The 17,395-nt window shown below is 36.3% G+C and overlaps 1 protein-coding gene across 8 annotated transcripts in view; it reads right to left on the bottom strand.

Moving 5' to 3' along the window:
* MYO9A (myosin IXA) overlaps positions 1-17,395 on the bottom strand; it is a 244,476-nt gene that overhangs the window by 51,117 nt on the left and 175,964 nt on the right. For 5 of the 8 annotated variants that reach the window (XM_088839960.1, XM_088839959.1, XM_088839961.1 and 2 more), the window contains 4 exons: positions 15,420-17,030; positions 10,968-11,067; positions 10,237-10,452; positions 2,461-2,573 (listed from right to left, as the gene is read on the bottom strand). In XM_088839960.1, coding sequence (XP_088696086.1) covers positions 2,461-2,573; positions 10,237-10,452; positions 10,968-11,067; positions 15,420-17,030 — 2,040 coding nt within the window. The remainder of the gene's footprint in view (positions 1-2,460; positions 2,574-10,236; positions 10,453-10,967; positions 11,068-15,419; positions 17,031-17,395) is intronic. The other 3 variants (XM_055437146.2, XM_088839962.1, XM_088839958.1) reach the window with 2 other exon arrangements.

Genomic DNA, 17,395 nt, shown 5'->3' on the forward strand with positions numbered 1-17,395 from the left:
CCAATAGAATATTTTAGTTAGGTCAATATACAGTTGTTTTTTTTAGTAGTATTCACCTTTTTTACTATGTAAGTAATATTCACAACTGAGGCATATAGTACCCTATATAACCCATATCTTTTAGAGTTAATATTTTGTTTTATATTTGTTCATTTTTCTACATTCAATTCACCTCCAAGTGTTTCCCCATTTGTGAATATCTCCTCTCAATATGTTGAAACACAGTTAGGTACTCTCCATCAGTTCCATGTTCTTAAAGAAATCTTTCCCAGAGCCTTCTAACCTGCTCTAATCTGGCATGGTTCCCTCTGTGATTGCTGTACAACCATCATTTGTAAAGCTACTTTCGGGATCATAATGGAGATTTCTTTTGTCTCTACTATTTTATGGACATGTCTTTTGGTATGGGTCTATTTTCATTCATTATGTTGAACCTTGTCAATCTAGAAGCTCAAGTCCTTCAATTCTGTGACATTTACCTGAATTACTTTATTAATGATTTGCTCCTCTCCATTTTCTTTGTCCAATCTTTCCAGAGTTCTTACAAGTGGGTCACTGGATGTCCTAAACTGCTCCTCTAATTTTCTTCTCTTTTCTTGCCTCTTCTCTCCCTTTGTCTTTTTGTTCAAATTTCTGAGAGATATCAACTTTCTTTCTCATGCTCTGGACTTCTTTATGCTATTGTAGTTTCAATTTTCAAATACTCTTTTTTTTATTATGGATGTTTCCCTTTTGACTATTCTAATTTCATGAATATAGTTGTATTTCTTTATGCAGAAGATCTATTGATAGTTTTACATATCTGTCTTGAAATTTTCTTTCCCCTGTATAGTTTATTTCTTCCAAGTTATATTTTATCCATTAATTTTACTTTCTTTCATTTAAGATGACTCCTCAAATGTGTGGTGATCATGCTTGGAAGCTCTCCCCTTGTGGCTCAGCCGATAAAGAATCCACCTGCAATGTGGGAGACCTGGGTTCGATCCCTGGGTTGGAAAGTTCCCCTAGAGAAGGGAAAGGCTACCCACTCCAGTATCCTAGCCTGGAGAATTCCATGGTCTGTAGTCCATGGGGTCGCAAAGAGCTGGACACAACTGAGGGACTTTCACTTTCACATGCCTGGAATTTCTAGTGTGCATTGGTGGGGCTTCCAAACTGTGGTCGCCCTTGCAGGGTTATCTGGCTGATACCAATATCTTTAGGTCTTTTCTTGAGGGATGGATCAAACTCCCAAAGACTCTTTGAATCATCTGCTTAGATGGGATATGAAACATGGGAGCTGAATACAGAATAAAATCTGGGGGATCTTAACATTCAGTATGTAAACATTCATAAAATCCCCCTGGTTCCAAATATGTACCTCAATCCTCAAGTATATCTGGTTACCTCTAAGTGCAGAAATCTTTTGTTTTATCCTTTCCAGAAAATATATCTCCTATTTTCTGCTAGGGGTGGGAAAGATCAGCCAGTCAGATGCTTCTTTCTCAGTTGGCTTAAGATTCAGCTTTCTCTTATCTATTAAAATTTGTCTATTGACCTTTTGGAGCCCACATTTTTATTATTTCTGTCTCCTGTTGCTTTGTTGCTGCTGTTGCTTTTGTCTGATATAGGCTATTTTAGGAGGATGTAGACATTAAATTTATATATTTAATCTGCTATCTCCACTTGTATATTTTTCTACTATGTTATATTTTGTTTCTCAAACTCTCATCTCCAACATAATCTGCTCTAGATTTGGGTTACCTTGGATTATGCCTCTACAGCCATTGAGAAAGTGATCTTTAACAGAGTTATGAACCAGATAGATATTCAATGTGATATTCAATATCAGTGAAGACCTCATATCAGTGAAGATCCAATTGCCTTACATAATACAATAAGGAACAAAGATATAATCTTGATAAATAAAAACTTCATATACTTTCCTAAAAAGAACAGTTATTTCCTGAAAGCTTTTTCCAGTTCTATTTGTAAAACACTTAACTCAGAGCAGAATTCAAGTCCAAAACCGGAAAATATTTTCACTCTCATCTCATCTAATGTCTTTTCTTTTACAACCAAAAATCCTAAGTCATATAATGATGTTAAGACTTTGCCCTGGGACTTCCCTGGTGGTCTAGTGGTTAAGATTGCACTTCCACTGCACAGGGGTGTGGGTTTGATCCCTGGTCAGAGAACTAAGATTTCACAGGCCAAACAGTGTGGCCAATAAAAAAAAGAAAGCTATTGCCCAAATCACAGTGCTAACATATAAAAAGACAAAGTTTACTATATAAATCTGAACTGTTTGTTTCTGTCAGAGTAAGTGCTTAGTATTTGCTGAAAAATGAATTTCAAAACTTTCTAAATCAATAGCTGCTTTATGAATTACTCTTTTATAAAGATGCTCGGTATTTAGCTATAGTCTATTAGTAAATAAAATTATATTACCCCTATTAACTTTCAGTGTATGATTTATACCTTATATCTGAATCTGAAGCCTTCTGTCTCACTGCCAACTTTGTAATCTCTCCTTGAGACATGGTCTTATGAAGCTTTGCTTCTTCATCAACTGAAGAAAACCGCTGTGATGTCTGTAATAATTACATATGTAAAGACTTTAAAACCAAGTAATTATTATCACAGCACTGTAATTAAAACTCAGATTACAGAATTATTTGAGAATTACACCTATTAAACACATACAAAAATACATTCATATTACTCAGAGATTCATTAAAATAAATGAACCTACTAAAAATTCCATTAAGTTCAAACAGTAATCCAAAGTAAAGGGCACTTGGGTCAATAAAAATGCTAAATGGGAAATACCAACTCATGTTTTCTGACAATTTAGCAAACAATATCAAGTAGGGTGAATGGAAAAAAAAAGAATATCAAGTGGAAATGTAAGAAAAAAATCAAAACATCTAAAGATAGAGACAAAAGATACAGGACCTGATAAATCTAGATATGTAGGATAATTAATCAGTAGTTATCAACTTAAAGACATAGCCTAAACTTAAAAGAAAAAATTCTCAAGGTCTGCAAGTAAAAAGATCAAATAACTTATAAGGGCAAGAGATTTAGACTGGCAATAGACTTACCAACAATAACAAACAAAGTAAGACAATAATAAAACAGCATTTTCAAATAACTCAGAAACAGAAAATATGAATCAAGGGCTTTATATGTAGCCAAGATGTCCCTTCAAATATCAAGGCCATAGAAAGATCTCAGGGAATTCCATATTGATGGCCCTTTGAGTAATCTAAGGGAAGAGTGTCATCCAACCAAGAGATAAACAGGGAAACTTCTGCAAAATATTTGAAGTGATAATTTAATACATTTAATAGTAGATCTAAGACAAAAATAAAAGTGGGGACTCTGGTGAAAGAATTGTATACAAAATTACACATTCTGACAAAGTAGGAATAAAACCTTAAAAAAACAGGAGTAGAAGGGAATAGAGACTAGAATAATTCACCAATAATTTTGTCACAATAGGTAAGAATATTACTCATTTAAAAAATGACTAACTAGAGTATTATTGATTAAATTTTAAAATATTAAAGGCACTTTTTAAAGTTACATATAAAAGTAAACAATCAACAGAACAAGACCACAATGTTTGCTAAACATCAAAAGAAATTTTAAAAAATAAAAGAAAAAAATGAACACAACAAATTTAACATGATAATAACAATATTGCAAGTTGAGAATTAATCTCTCACTTTCATCAATAAACATGAATAGATTTAACTCACCTACTAAGGGAGATATTTTTTAATTTGGCTCACAAAGCAAGGCCCAACTATACCGTATAAAAAACACACCTCTAAACAAAAGGATCCAGACAGGCTAAAGTTAAAAGGACAAACAACAGTATTCTAGGCAAATGGAAATAATAAGAAAACGGAGGCTGAGATATTCCTAATGTAGAATTCAAGCAAAAAAACATGGAAGCTGACAAAGGACACTTTTTAATACTAAAAGGTACAATTCACAATGAGTAACAGGAATGATATTAACATTCATCTGACATAAGACAGATAAAAAATAATAAGGATATAGAAGACAAATAACATTATCAGTAAGGTAGAGATTAGGGATGTACACTGAAATTATACACTATGAATAGAGAATACACCTTATCAAACACACATTCAACAAGTAACAAGTGCTGGCAAGGATATGGATAGAAGAGAACCCTCGTTCACTATTAGTGGGAATGTAAATTGGTATGGCCACCATGGAAAACAGTGTGGAAGTTCTGCAGAAAATTAAAAATGGAATTATGATATGATCCAGAAATTCCACTTCTGGGTATTTATCCAAAGGAAAAAAACCACTAATATAAGATATATGCACTCCAATGTCCATTGCAGCATTATTTACGATAACCAAGTTATAGAAGTAGCAAAGAGCTCACCAATAGAAGACTGGATAAATAAGATGTGGAATATATATTAATATACACATATGTGTGTGGAATATTACTAAGCCATAAAAATGAATTCTTGTCATTTGAGCCAACATGTATGGATCTAGAGGGAATTTTACTAAGTGAAATAAGTCAAAGACAAAAAGTGCATGTTTTCACATGTGGATACTAAAAAACAAAAAACAAAATGAAAAAGGACTCAGACATACAAAGAACAAATAGGTGGTTGCCAGAAGGGAGTAGGGGGAAGGAGGGGTGGGCAGAAGAGGTGTAGATTTTGAGATTAAGAGGTACAAATCTCCAGTTCAATAATAAATAAGTCATGGGTATGTGTATAGGGCATAAGGAATATGGTCAGCAATATTATAATAACCTTGTATGGGGAATGATGACTCTAAACTTATTATGGTGATCATTTCAAAATGTAGGCAAGTGCTAAATCATTACATAGTATATCTGAAAGTAACATAATATTGGAATCATATATATTCCAATTTAAAAAATGTACATGGAACATTCATAAAAATTGATCATATTCTAAGTAACAAAGAAAATACCAATAAATTTGATCAAACAGAAGCATTATAGTCTTTCATCAGAATACAATAAAACTAGAAACCAACAAAGATTTAAAAACAAACATTTCTCCAAAGAAGACATACACATGGCTAACAAACACATGAAAAAATGCTCAACATCCCTCATCATCAGAGAGATGCAAATCAAAACCACAATGAGATACCATTTCACACCTGTCAGAATGGCTGCTATCCAAAAGTCTACATGCAATAAATGCTGGAGAGGATGTGGAGAGAAAGGAACCCCTTACACTGTTGGTGGGAATGCAAACTAGTACAGCCACTATGGAGAACAGTGTGGAGATTCCTCAAAAAACTGGAAATAGAACTGCCATATGATCCAGCAATCGTACTCCTGGGCATACACACCGAGGAAACCAGAATTGAAAGAGACACATGTACTCCAATGTTCATTGCAGCACTGTTTATAATAGCCAGGACATGGAAGCAACCTAGATGTCCATCTGCAGACGAATGGATAAGAAAGCTTTGGTACATATACACAATGGAGTATTATTCAGCCATTAAAAAGAATACATTTGAATCAGTTCTAATGAGGTGGATGAAACTGGATCCTATTATACAGAGTGAAGTAAGCCAGAAAGAAAAACACCAATACAGCATACTAACGCATATATATGGAATTTAGAAAGATGCAAATGATAACCCTGTATATGAGACAGCAAAAGAGACACAGATGTATAGATCAGTCTTTGGGACTCTGTGGGAGAGGGTGAGGGTGGGATGATTTGGGAGAATGTCATTGAAACACGTATATTGTCATATGTGAAATGAATCACTAGTTCAGGGTCAATGCATGTTATAGGATGCTCGGGGCTGGCATGCGGGGATGACCCAGAGGGAGGATAAAGGGAGGAGGGAGGTGGGAGGGGGGTTCAGGAGGGGGAACTTATGTAAACCCGGGGCAAATTCATGTCAATGTATGGCAAAACCAACCAATATAGTATCATAAAATAATTTGCCTCCAATAAAAAATAAATTAATAAAAAAATAAAATAAAATAAAAACAAAAAGGCTCTTCATCTGAAAACTAAAAAAATTTTTATTAAATAAGTTTCAGGTAAAAGAAGAAATATAAACTAAAATTACAGATTTTCTTAAAAATAATAAATCCTTTACACATTAAAATAAATGAGATACATCTGAAGTGTGATCAGAGAATTCATAGCCTTAAAAACTTAATCAATAAAAATGAATTAAATTACTCACTCAAAGACTAGAAAAATAAGAAAGTAAATCAAAATAAAATATAATAAATAATAAACATAAGGTAAAAACAGAAATCAGTGGAGAATGAAAAAAAAAGGGAATATGATAAATAAAACCAGATCCTGTTATTCTGGAAAAAATTAACAAAATAGACAAATAACTAGGTAAAGAAAAAAAATCTATGAAATAAGAACTGACAAAAGGGAAATAACCACTGAAACAGAACTTTTTTAAATCATGAGACTACTTCATAGACCTCTATGCAAGTAAATCTGAACGATGAATGGAAAAAACTAGTTGCCAAAATTGACCTTATTAGACAGAAAGCTTTAAAGGCTAATTCTCCTAGAAGAAATAGAGGAACTTATGCTACAAAAAAGTACCAAGCCCAAACAGTTCCATAGGAAAATTCTACGAAATCAAACAGCAGAAAGTGGCAATGCTATGACTTGTCCTCTGGCTTTTTGGGGGGAATAAAATACATATATAAATACTAAGTGTAGGGAGTTCGCTGGTGGCCTAGTGGTTAGGATCTCACTGCATGGCCAGGGGTTCAAGTTCTGTTCAGGGAACTGAGATCCTGTATGCTGAGAGGTACAGCCAAAGGGGGTTAAAAAAAAAAATAATGAAAATCTGAATAACAAAATTGAAAATCAGAGCCTGGTTTTCAGAGTCAGACTTGAAGAAATTAAACAAAATAAAATAGAAAACAGTACGCTAAAAAATAAGTAAATACTAAGTGTATGCAATAAGCTGCTGTCCTGGGGCCACCAATCTAAACTTTTTATGCCATAAACTGTTCAATTCACCAGTTTTCCAACTTGCAACACTCACCTCAAAATCAATAGCCTAGGTCCTAAATTATTATAAATATCCTTTGATGACTTCCCCTTTCTGAAAAATTACTAAGACCTAGTCGAGGTGGCTTTCCCCTTACTGTAAAATAAGCTAACAGACTTAGCCGTGTTTGATCAATGGATTTTTTTCTGGCAGTTTTCTGTGGAGTAAAGAGAAGGAAAATTCAACACAGATAAGAAGTGAAGAGTATCTCAGAGAAATACAAACAAACAGAAAGGTAAGAAGTACAGTAATTCTTCTGCATTGAAGAAAGAAAATGAAAACTCAGTTTTATCATACAGGAGATAAAGACAACAAATTCTGGAGAACTGTTTGGGAGTCAGACCGATGGAGATGACTGCTTTAAGTGTAGGGAATGGCAGAAGAAACTATACAGAGAAAACTCTGTTACCTCTATCAATCCTACAAATAAGGGGTAGAAATGATTTTATTAACTCACCATCCACAAGATTCAGAGACTAAATAAAAAGCTATATGAAAGCTATCTTTATTAAAAGTAGGAAAAAAAAAAACAAGGTCATAAAGATAGAAACTACTACTCTCACTTCCACTCCTTCACTGCAGGTAACAACTTATTACCGATTTGTCAACTCCAGAGGTAATGCTTATCAGATCCCCTTGAAGGAATTCATATCTAACTCTTTACCTCATTAGGATCAGTTATTTCACAATGGAAAGGTCAGTTGATGGCTTCCTTGAGAAATGACACACTTCTTAGCAAATGTCAGAGTTACTAAGTCACTTTGTCCAGAAAAAAAGAAAACTATCCAGCTTTTAAAAAAATCATGTGCCCAGAAAATCAAGACCATTTACAACCCTGAAGATACTCAGAATTTGATAATTCAGTAGATTCCAGTTAGAAAAAATTAGTCTTCATTTTCACAGGATCAGGTAACATTAGAACATGGCATATTTTCAGATAAACAGAAACATACTTTAAAACTGTCCCTACCCGTCCCACCCCCAACCCCGATAAGTATCTGTCAGCATAGGCTAGAGAAAGCAAAGCTTCTTCATGCAAGTGTCCACCAGAAACAACCACCACAACCTATTCCTAAAATAGCTAGTGATGAAACAGAAGGACAGTGAGAAAGCTGGAGCGGTGACTAACACACTGTGCAGGAGGGTGCTCTACAACTACTGGCATGCAGTGACCGTCAAGCAGGTGAACAGAATCACAGGCAAAGACTGCCAGATAGAACCCTTAAAGGGGCTGAATGCTCCAAGCAGAAAGCCCAGCTTCTTGGTTCATCTCAGTAAGAGTTCTCAGAAAGAATTCTACCATCAAAAGGACTAAGGTTTGTATCAAAGGAAACTCTCAGGAACAAAAGAGCAATTACAAATGCTAAATTCTTCGACAAATAAAAACTGGAGAATAATTTAAGTATGTTCCCTGTTTATACTAGAAATATATAGTAGTGTTTTTTCATAAAATTAATTTTCTTCATTACATAATTTCATCTTCAACCAACTAAGCATATGATAGAATACGTTTCAATAATTATAACTCAAAAATAGGGCTATCTCCAAAGTGGAGTTATTTAATTCTACACTGAAGAGAAGTCTTTGGTTCTAAGTAGATATATTAATGAACGTACAGGCTGAGCAACTTTTACCATTTGGTTCAGGGTAATGATTCATTAGTCTAATTAGATAACTGGCTGTGCATTTTTCTATTTTTGTTGGTGATTTTATTTTTTCTTCCTTAGAATATCCATATTATCATTTAAAAACTGGATCTATCTCCAACAAAAGATAAAGACAATGAGAATATTCTGGAACTTAACGATAATTTTAATTAACTAGGTCTTTGGCACAAACAGCCTGAAAGTTAAAAAAAAAAAGTGAAAAGTGTTAGTCGCTCAGTTGTATCTGACTCTTTGCGACCCCATGAGCCCGCCAGGCTCCTCTGTCCATAGAACTCTCCAGGCAAGAATACTGGAGCGGGTAGACATTCTTTTATCCAGGGGGTCTTCCCACCCCAGGGAACAAACCTGTGTCTCCCACACTGCAGGCAGATTCTTTATCATTTAAAACCATTCTTTGAATATTGATAAAATATTTAATGAGTCAAAAGAAGACCATCCTAAAATGTTCCTCCCATAATGAACAGATACTATAGAAGAACATTAGAGACTAAACTTAATTAAGGATATGCATGGAAATAAAATGCATATCACTCTACTTCCTCAGTGATAACATTTAGTACATAATAGGCATACAGGGTACTCCTATTGTATTTTCCAGGCCAATTCCAAAATCAAACACTTTATATCCATAAATACACTCAAACTTATCAAACTATATGTACCTAATTTGGGCTGAGATATGATAATAAAGCTATTTCATTTATGCAGCTTTATTTAAACATAATGTTAATGTTATACTTTGTGATTAATACAAATTCACATTATCTACAGCCTTTTAGTTGGCTGGTTGGTCCAGGAAGATATTTTTGGCATTTCTCATTAAATTTTTTAAAAATTCATGTTTATTTTTTATTACTAAAAAATGCAGAGGGGAAGCAGGTTTAAATGCAAAAAAAAAAAAAAAGAGAGAGAGAGAGAAAATGAGAGAATACTATTTCAGTTAAAAGCTACTGGATTATTTAACATATACTCTAGTCACTAGACCACAGAGAGATCAGGAAACTATGGCTAGCAGGTCAAATAAAGCCCATTGCCTGTTTTTGTAAACAGTTTTATTGGAACACAGCCATGTACCTTTGTTCACTTACTGCCTACGGTGGTTTCCACTCTACAATAGCAGAGTTAACTAGTTCCAACAGAGACTGTATGACCTATAGAGTCTGAAATATATAATATCTGACCCTTTACAAAACAAGTTTAAGGCTCCTGTTCTAGAAACTTTTAAGATAGAACACAGAAAACTCCTACATTAGTGCTAAATTAAATAATTTTAATATTTTTTGCCTAATTTATGATTTAACTGACATATACTGCTAAAGTGCCCTTAATCCAAGTCCTGTTAAATTAAGGTTTAGCTTTAGTTGCTGTGTTCACTGAGGTTTCCCACGTACAAACCATTATATGGAGAAGAAGCTGTGAAGGTTAGCTTTAGATTAGCAAAGACTATTTCCATGAGATTTGCTTGTTGCCTATGTTTCTTATATTGCTGTAAAATTACCATTTCGGAGTCACTGTGAGAGGCCTGACCCAGGCTGGGTGCAGGCCCTAGCTCAGAGTGAGAAGCTTGGTCAAGGGAGAGAAGGGGCTCAATAATGTCATCGTAATCATCTTCCTCTGTATCCCCCTCCCCATCGGCAAAAGTACCTCTAGTCAAGAAATCGGAGCGCGTCCGCGCCATTCGAGCTTTCTTTTTATGGGCCGGTCTGGCAACCTGCTTGACCAAATGATAAAACAAATAACACAACAATGTTTTGTTTTGGTTTTTTGGGAGATGATGCCAATGAAAGACATCAGAGAGCTCATGAATTTCTTGAAACATCCCCTCCCGCCCCATGCCTTTTCCACTAGAAGTGACAGCCATAACCAAAAGCAATCCATATTCATTACTCTGGACAAAGAATAAGAATGGAAGCTAAATCCACAATGTTCTTCTCCGTAGCCAAGGAAGTCATTTTTCACTGCCATAATAAGTCACCAAAGTCACCTGCATAAATTGCCTTCTTTTCTTTTAGAATTCCTTTTTTGTAAATATAATCTGGATTTGTAGGCACCCTTCCCTGCCTGAAGTATTCCTCTCTGAGTATAACAGACTTAACTCATGGCTTCTTTTTCTATAAACACTTGGGAGTAATGAGTAGATGAAGTGTTCTAACTTCAAGAACAGTAATTTCCAAAACAGTGTGCACCTATTTTGCATAGAAGATAAATAAAACAAAATTCAACAGTTACCTCTCCTTGGCCCGGCCCAGTTAACTTCACAGGTTTCCAAGTTGGTTCATCTTGTTTCTGGAGTTGAGGATTTCCACTGTTCAAGGCTTCCGTGGTGACACTTAGGATGAAACAACAGGATTATATTTCAATTCCTAGCAGATAACTCATGGCAGCAGTCTTAAAAGGATACCATGAAATATAGTCTAACAAGCCAGGTCAAAGAAATGGATTTGATGATGAGAAAGGGAAAATACTAAGTCCACAAATATTAAGAATTAGTCTTAGAAGGGGTTTTTATACGCTCATCATTATAAAACACCTGATAAGTAGCTACTGAGTGATAGGATCTCATCACTTTGCTTTACAAGTGTTCTTTCTGAAATCTCTCTGGTTTTTATCTACTGGCTTAGTTTTAAAACTTGAGGTTGTACAGAATAAAATCAACACTGACAGAGTAAGAAATTGTTATCAAACTAAAAGAAATATGCTCCAAACCATAAAGACGGTATAGTGTTAGTTTATGAGAATTTAATTTTTGCTTGAATAACCACATGACATGACTGCTTTATCATAAAATTCTCTGCAGAAATGAATGTTTGTGTCTGATGAAAATATGAAGAGAACCTATACTTTTCCTATACTTTTATGAACCCAATTAACTATATTAACTCAGGACCATGAATCTTAAAATTTATCAGTAACATACTGTTCATCTCTTCTTAGCAAGACTGTAAACTCACTGAAAATCATATTTTACCTTCTAGCATACTGCTGAGTTTAAAGTAGACATTAACTTACAATATCATTTGGCAGACTAATTGCCCTTGCATTCAAAATCTTCCATGAAGGCCTAGGTTATCTTGCCCAATAATCCCTAAACACACCTTTCTTACAGCTAAAATCTTCTTAGATACCCCCTTTTCTGACCAGTATAAAATCAAGTCCAGCAATCCTGCTGCTGCTAAGTAGCTTCAGTCGTGTCCGACTCTGTGCGACCCCATAGATGGCAGCCCGCCAGGCTCCCCCGTCCCTGGGATTCTCCAGGCAAGAACACTGGAGTGGGTTGCCATTTCCTTCTCCAATGTGTGAAAGTGAAAAGTGAAAGTAAAGTCGCTCAGTCGTGTCTGACTAGTAGTGACCCCATGGACTGCAGCCCACCAGGCTCCGCTGTCCATGCGACTTTCTAGGCAAGAGTACTGGAGTGGCTTGCCATTGCCTTCTCCGTTCAACAATCCTAGGTTGTCCTAAAAGATTCACTTTTGATTATTCAAATCTCTCTTGCCACAGCTGAGTCATTTATCTTTGATTTGTTCTCCAAAAGAGGGACAATTATCAGCACCTTTGATAGCACCTGGCTACTCTGATTAACTTTTAAACTCATAGCATTTTCTGTAAGTTTCTCCATGATTTCTTTTTTGTTCCCCCTTACTAACCAGAGGAAGACTACGATGCACTTACCACCCTATGGCGTAGAAAGAACATTAATCTCATGCTACTTCCTAATCAGGACACCCAATGCTGATTTCTAATCAGGAAACTCAAATTCTGGGCTCAGCTATTTCTAACTAAGTGACCTTATCCAGGTCATTTCATGTCCACAGGCACCAGTGACCTCACCTATAACATGTGGTAACTGAACAGAAAACTTAGAAACACTAACATTTACAACTCTATAAAATGCTAATATTTCTAGTTTTACTTACAGAATAAGAGAAGATGTGAAGTATGGATTTTCCTTAAGCTTTCATGCAAACAATCTAATACATAATCATTTTGAAGATAAATAGTTGTTAATAAGGTAAACTAGGTCAAGTAGCTATTAAGACTGTATCTTGGCAAAATGATAAAAGGAGTAATTCACAAGGATGATTAATGTTTTTGAAATCCGCCCTTTGAGAAATCTGTATGCAGGTCAGGAAGTAACAGTTAGAACTGGACATGGAATAATAGACTGGTTCCAAATAGGGAAAGGAGTACATCAAGCCTGTATATCGTCTCCCTGCTTATTTAACTTTTATGCAGAGTACATCATGAGAAATGCTGGGCTGGATGAAGCACAAGCTGGAATCAAGACTGCCAGGAGAAATATCAATAACCTCAGATATGCAGATGATACCACCTTTACGGCAGAAAGTGAAGAAAACTAAAGAGCCTCTTGATGAAAGTGAAAGAGGAGAGTGAAAAAGTTGGCTTAAAACTCAACATTCAGAAAACTAAGACCATGGCATCCGGTCCCATCACTTCATGGCAAATAGATGGGGAAATAGTGGAAACAGTGACAGACTTTATTATTTTGGGCTCCAAAATCATTGCAGATGGTGACTGCAGTCATGAAATTAAAAGACACTTGCTCCTTGGAAGAAAAGTTACAACCAATCTAGACAGCATATTAAAAAGCAGAAACATTACTTTGACAACAAAGATCCAGCCAGTCAAGGCTATGGTTTTTCTAGTAATCATGTATGTATGTGAGAGTTGGACTATAAAGAAAGTTGAGCACCAAAGAATTGATGCTTTTGACTCTTGAGAGTCCCTTGGACTGCAAGGAGATCCAACCAGTACATCCTAAAGGAAATCAGTCCTCAATATTCACTGGAAGGACTAATGCTGAAGCTGAAAACTTCGGCCACCTGATGCAAAGAACTGACTAATTTGAAGACTCTGATGCTGAGAAAGACTGAAGGCAGGAGGAGAAGGGGGCGACAGAGGACGAGATGGTTGGGTGGCATCATAGACTCAATGGACGTGAGTTTGAGTAAACTCCAGGAGTTGGTGATGGACAGGGAGGCCTGGCATGCTGCAGTCGATGGGGTCACAAAGAGTCAGACACGACTGAGTGACTGAACTGAAGTCTTCTATAAAACAGATTCATGGATCTAACAACTATACACACACATACACACATCCCTCTCATAACTAAGATTAATCAGAAAGGCAGAAAAAATATGTTCTTAACATTTTCTGATAGGCTTTAATGCTACAGTCTTTGAACTGCTGGACAATCTACAGGTTAATGGGCAGGACTAGGATCTCAAGCTGTCATGTAGTCCAACTGCATTTTATAATATGATATAAAAATTCTTAGTGGAAAAATAAAATATCAATGATCTCTTGCCCATATTTACAAATGTTTTCTATAAAATCTGTATGCGGTTTTTTAAAGACTGAAAGATTTAAAAGCTCAGGATTTGATGAGAAAGTTATTTTCACAGTTAATATGAAATTTAACTTTTTTAGCCAGAAGATATATAGCTCTCCTTTCATTTAAACAGTGATATTCTTCCACAAGAACTGAAAGAATCTGCTGTGTAACTAGGCTTAATACAAATATTTTAAATTTTATCAAATTTGTTTTATGTACCACTTAAATGCTTTCTCACAGCTACCACTTTACAACTTAAAAGTATAAGGAACTTCCACTTATAGAAGGTATCTAAGGTAGTCACAGGGAATTCTCCAGCTATCCAGTGGTCAAGACTCTGAGCTTTCACTGCTGAGGGCCTAGGTTCAATCCCTGGTCGCAGTGCAGCCAAAAATAAAAATAAAATAAAGTAGTCATTCTTATAAACAGAAGGTAGAATGGTGGTTGCCAGGGGCTGGGGATAAAGGGAAAAGAGAGTTGCTTTCAAGGGTAACTGAACTTGTTTTGCAAGATAGAGTTCTAGATTTGTTGCATAACAATGTGCATATGGTTAACACTACTGAACTGTACAGTTTAAAATGGTTAAGATGGTAAATATTATGTGGCTTTTATCCACCCCCCTCAAAAAAGTACAAAGATCTTAATGAAGACCATAAATAGGCCAACAGCTATCACAAATCCCATTAACTTTAAAACCCGATACAAATAAGCTTGGACTGCTACACCTAATAACTGTGGGGCAACCAGCATTTGCTGAATGTCTACTGCATTTCCAGCCACTTTATGGCTCTCCACAAATGCCTTTTCCCTTAACAGGGGGGAACTAAAAACCCTGCTGCCTGTGCTTAGTCAAAGACTCCCAGGGTATGCTGCTGCTGCTAAGTCACTTCAGTCGTGTCCGACTCTGTGCGACCCCATGGACGGCAGCCCACCAGGCTCCGCCATCCCTGGGATTCTCCAGGCAAGAACACTGGAGTGGGTTGCCATTTCCTTCTCCAACGTGTGAAAGTGAAAAGTGAAAGTGAAGTTGCTCAGTCTTGTCCGACTAGTAGCGACCCCATGGACTGTAGCCCACCAGGCTCCTCTGTCCATGGGATTTTCTAGGCAAGAGTACTGGAGTGGCTTGCCATTGCCTTCTCCGATCCCAGGGTATAATTATATCCAATTTTCAGGTGGCTGGTATAGTCAACAATCAGGAAATTTTTTTACACACAGAAAATGGCTAATTTGAGTAGCACCCATACAAATAACTGAGGTAGACCAAGGCACCTTAATGAAAATTTCCAAAAAGCTTCTCATTTTTACATAAAAATAAACACTTCACTTACAGGGAACTACTCATATTTTCCTTTGGTGTGAAAAAAATGGCCTTAGTAGCTCCATCTCTGAAAGGGTCGTCAGATTTGTGGCTACAAGGCTGAGCCGGCCTAAGGTGTTCTCTCTTTGAAATGCGACTATGAGAGTGTTTACAGGCAACATTCAGTTGGGTGGACATTCTGTCTGTCTTGGATAATTCCTTGACAGTATGAGATTGGCCTGGGCCTCCTTTTCTTTCGAAGAACAGAGTAACAGGTCGGTCCTTCAAGGGTAAGTGAGCAAAGGGACTGTCTTTTGGGGCAAGAACAGAATCTTTTGTAGTTACTGACGGAGTCCCAACCATACTGGGTTCTTCTTCATCCTTATTTGGGGTTTTCAGGATGAGTAGAGAGGATGGTCTCTCTATTCTCTGCTTTGACTGATGGAAAGATGGTACCAGAAAACTCTCCCCAGTTCTTGGCTTTTCAATTGTCTTGAAGGCTTTACGCTCCTTTTCTAAAATATCTTTTTGTCGGCGAATCTGTTTCATCATCTCTTTTTCATTCTGCTGCTGCAATTGCTTTTGCCTTTCTTCCTTTTCAGTGTTCAACTTTTCTAACTTCTTCAGCACAGTATTTGAAGAATCTGTATTCAAAGAAGCAACAACCTGATTTTCTCCTGGGAGGTGGTACTTTCCGGCTTCCCTGTTGATATCCATGGTAAGAGATGGAAGCGTTTCTTCACTTTCTGAAAGTTTGCTTCTCTGGACACTTGTGTCTAGTTGGGAGCTCATTTTCAGTGGGTCTTGATGGGGTATATAAAAAAATGTAGGCAAACTATTTGAAACAAAGGGGTCTCTCAGTTGTGGTTTACAGGTAATAGATTTAGAATTGCAAACCAGTTTTTCCTTCATAGCCCCATTCTTTAAATGCACTGAGTCAGAGGGTGGCCCCCTTTGAGTCAATGTATAGTTAGTCTCACTTGTGGCACTGAGAGAATAGTCCTGTGGATCAAAATCTGGACTGCGAGATGCCTCAGGTGGTACAAATTGCAAGTCTCTTTCATCTAGAATTATGGGCTCTGGTTTGCTCTTTTGGCTCTCCTCACAGCTCAGAAGTTCCAAGCTTCCTTGCGAGCTTTCACTATCAGGTGTACCCTGTAAAGACTGAAGGCCCTCGGGCATCAGTTCCGTAGACCATCTACGCTCTTCTGAAGGAGACACACCACCAAGAGAGCGGACTTTCAGCAATTCTAAGCTAAATATAGCTTGCTCTAGTTCTCTCATTCTCCGACTTTCTCTTTTGGCCCGACTCACTTTTTTCTGGTGGAGATCTTCCAAGGACTTGGGTCTCTCTCTTACAATCACATTTTCCTGCAAGTCCACACCACTCTGACTTCTGGCTCTCTCCTGTCGCTTGTTTGGGGACTCATTCAAGCAGTCCATTGAACTTTCATGACTAATTCGATTACTCTCTATCACAGATTTACATTCCTCTATGGCTTTTACTCTGCTGTCAAATGAACAATCCTCCCATTTTGAAGGGTCTGAACCATGAATTTCCAGAGTCCCATATGGCTTGATACTCGCCAATCCAAGTTCTAGTTTTGCTTCTTTTACTCTTTGTTCTTTTAGAGATTTAAATCTATATCAAAACAGAAAAAAAAAAAATGGTTAGAGATATCTCTTGGTTACCAATGGAGATAATAAGTTTATTCAGAATTTTTTAAAAAGTGAAAAGTCTCAAAAAACCTTTTTATAATATTAGGTGTTTCTTTAACATGGATACATATTTCATAATTCTGTTTCTATGAGTGAGAAGATGTTTTATTAATTATATTATTCCTAATTGGGCACTCTGTTAACTCAGAAGCAAAGCTCTCATTTTAATAACGTCTTAAGATAAACTTTAAAAATGAAATTGAAGTTTCTGAAAGTAAAAACAGTTGGAATGTTGCCAATTTTTAAGGATTCAACCCAATGTAAAGTTAATTCTTAGCAGTTATAACC

Source organism: Moschus berezovskii, chromosome 9 (assembly GCF_049115385.1).
Source record: "Moschus berezovskii isolate FMDL1 chromosome 9, NW_MosBer_1.0, whole genome shotgun sequence".
Classification (NCBI taxonomy): Eukaryota; Metazoa; Chordata; class Mammalia; order Artiodactyla; family Moschidae; genus Moschus; species Moschus berezovskii.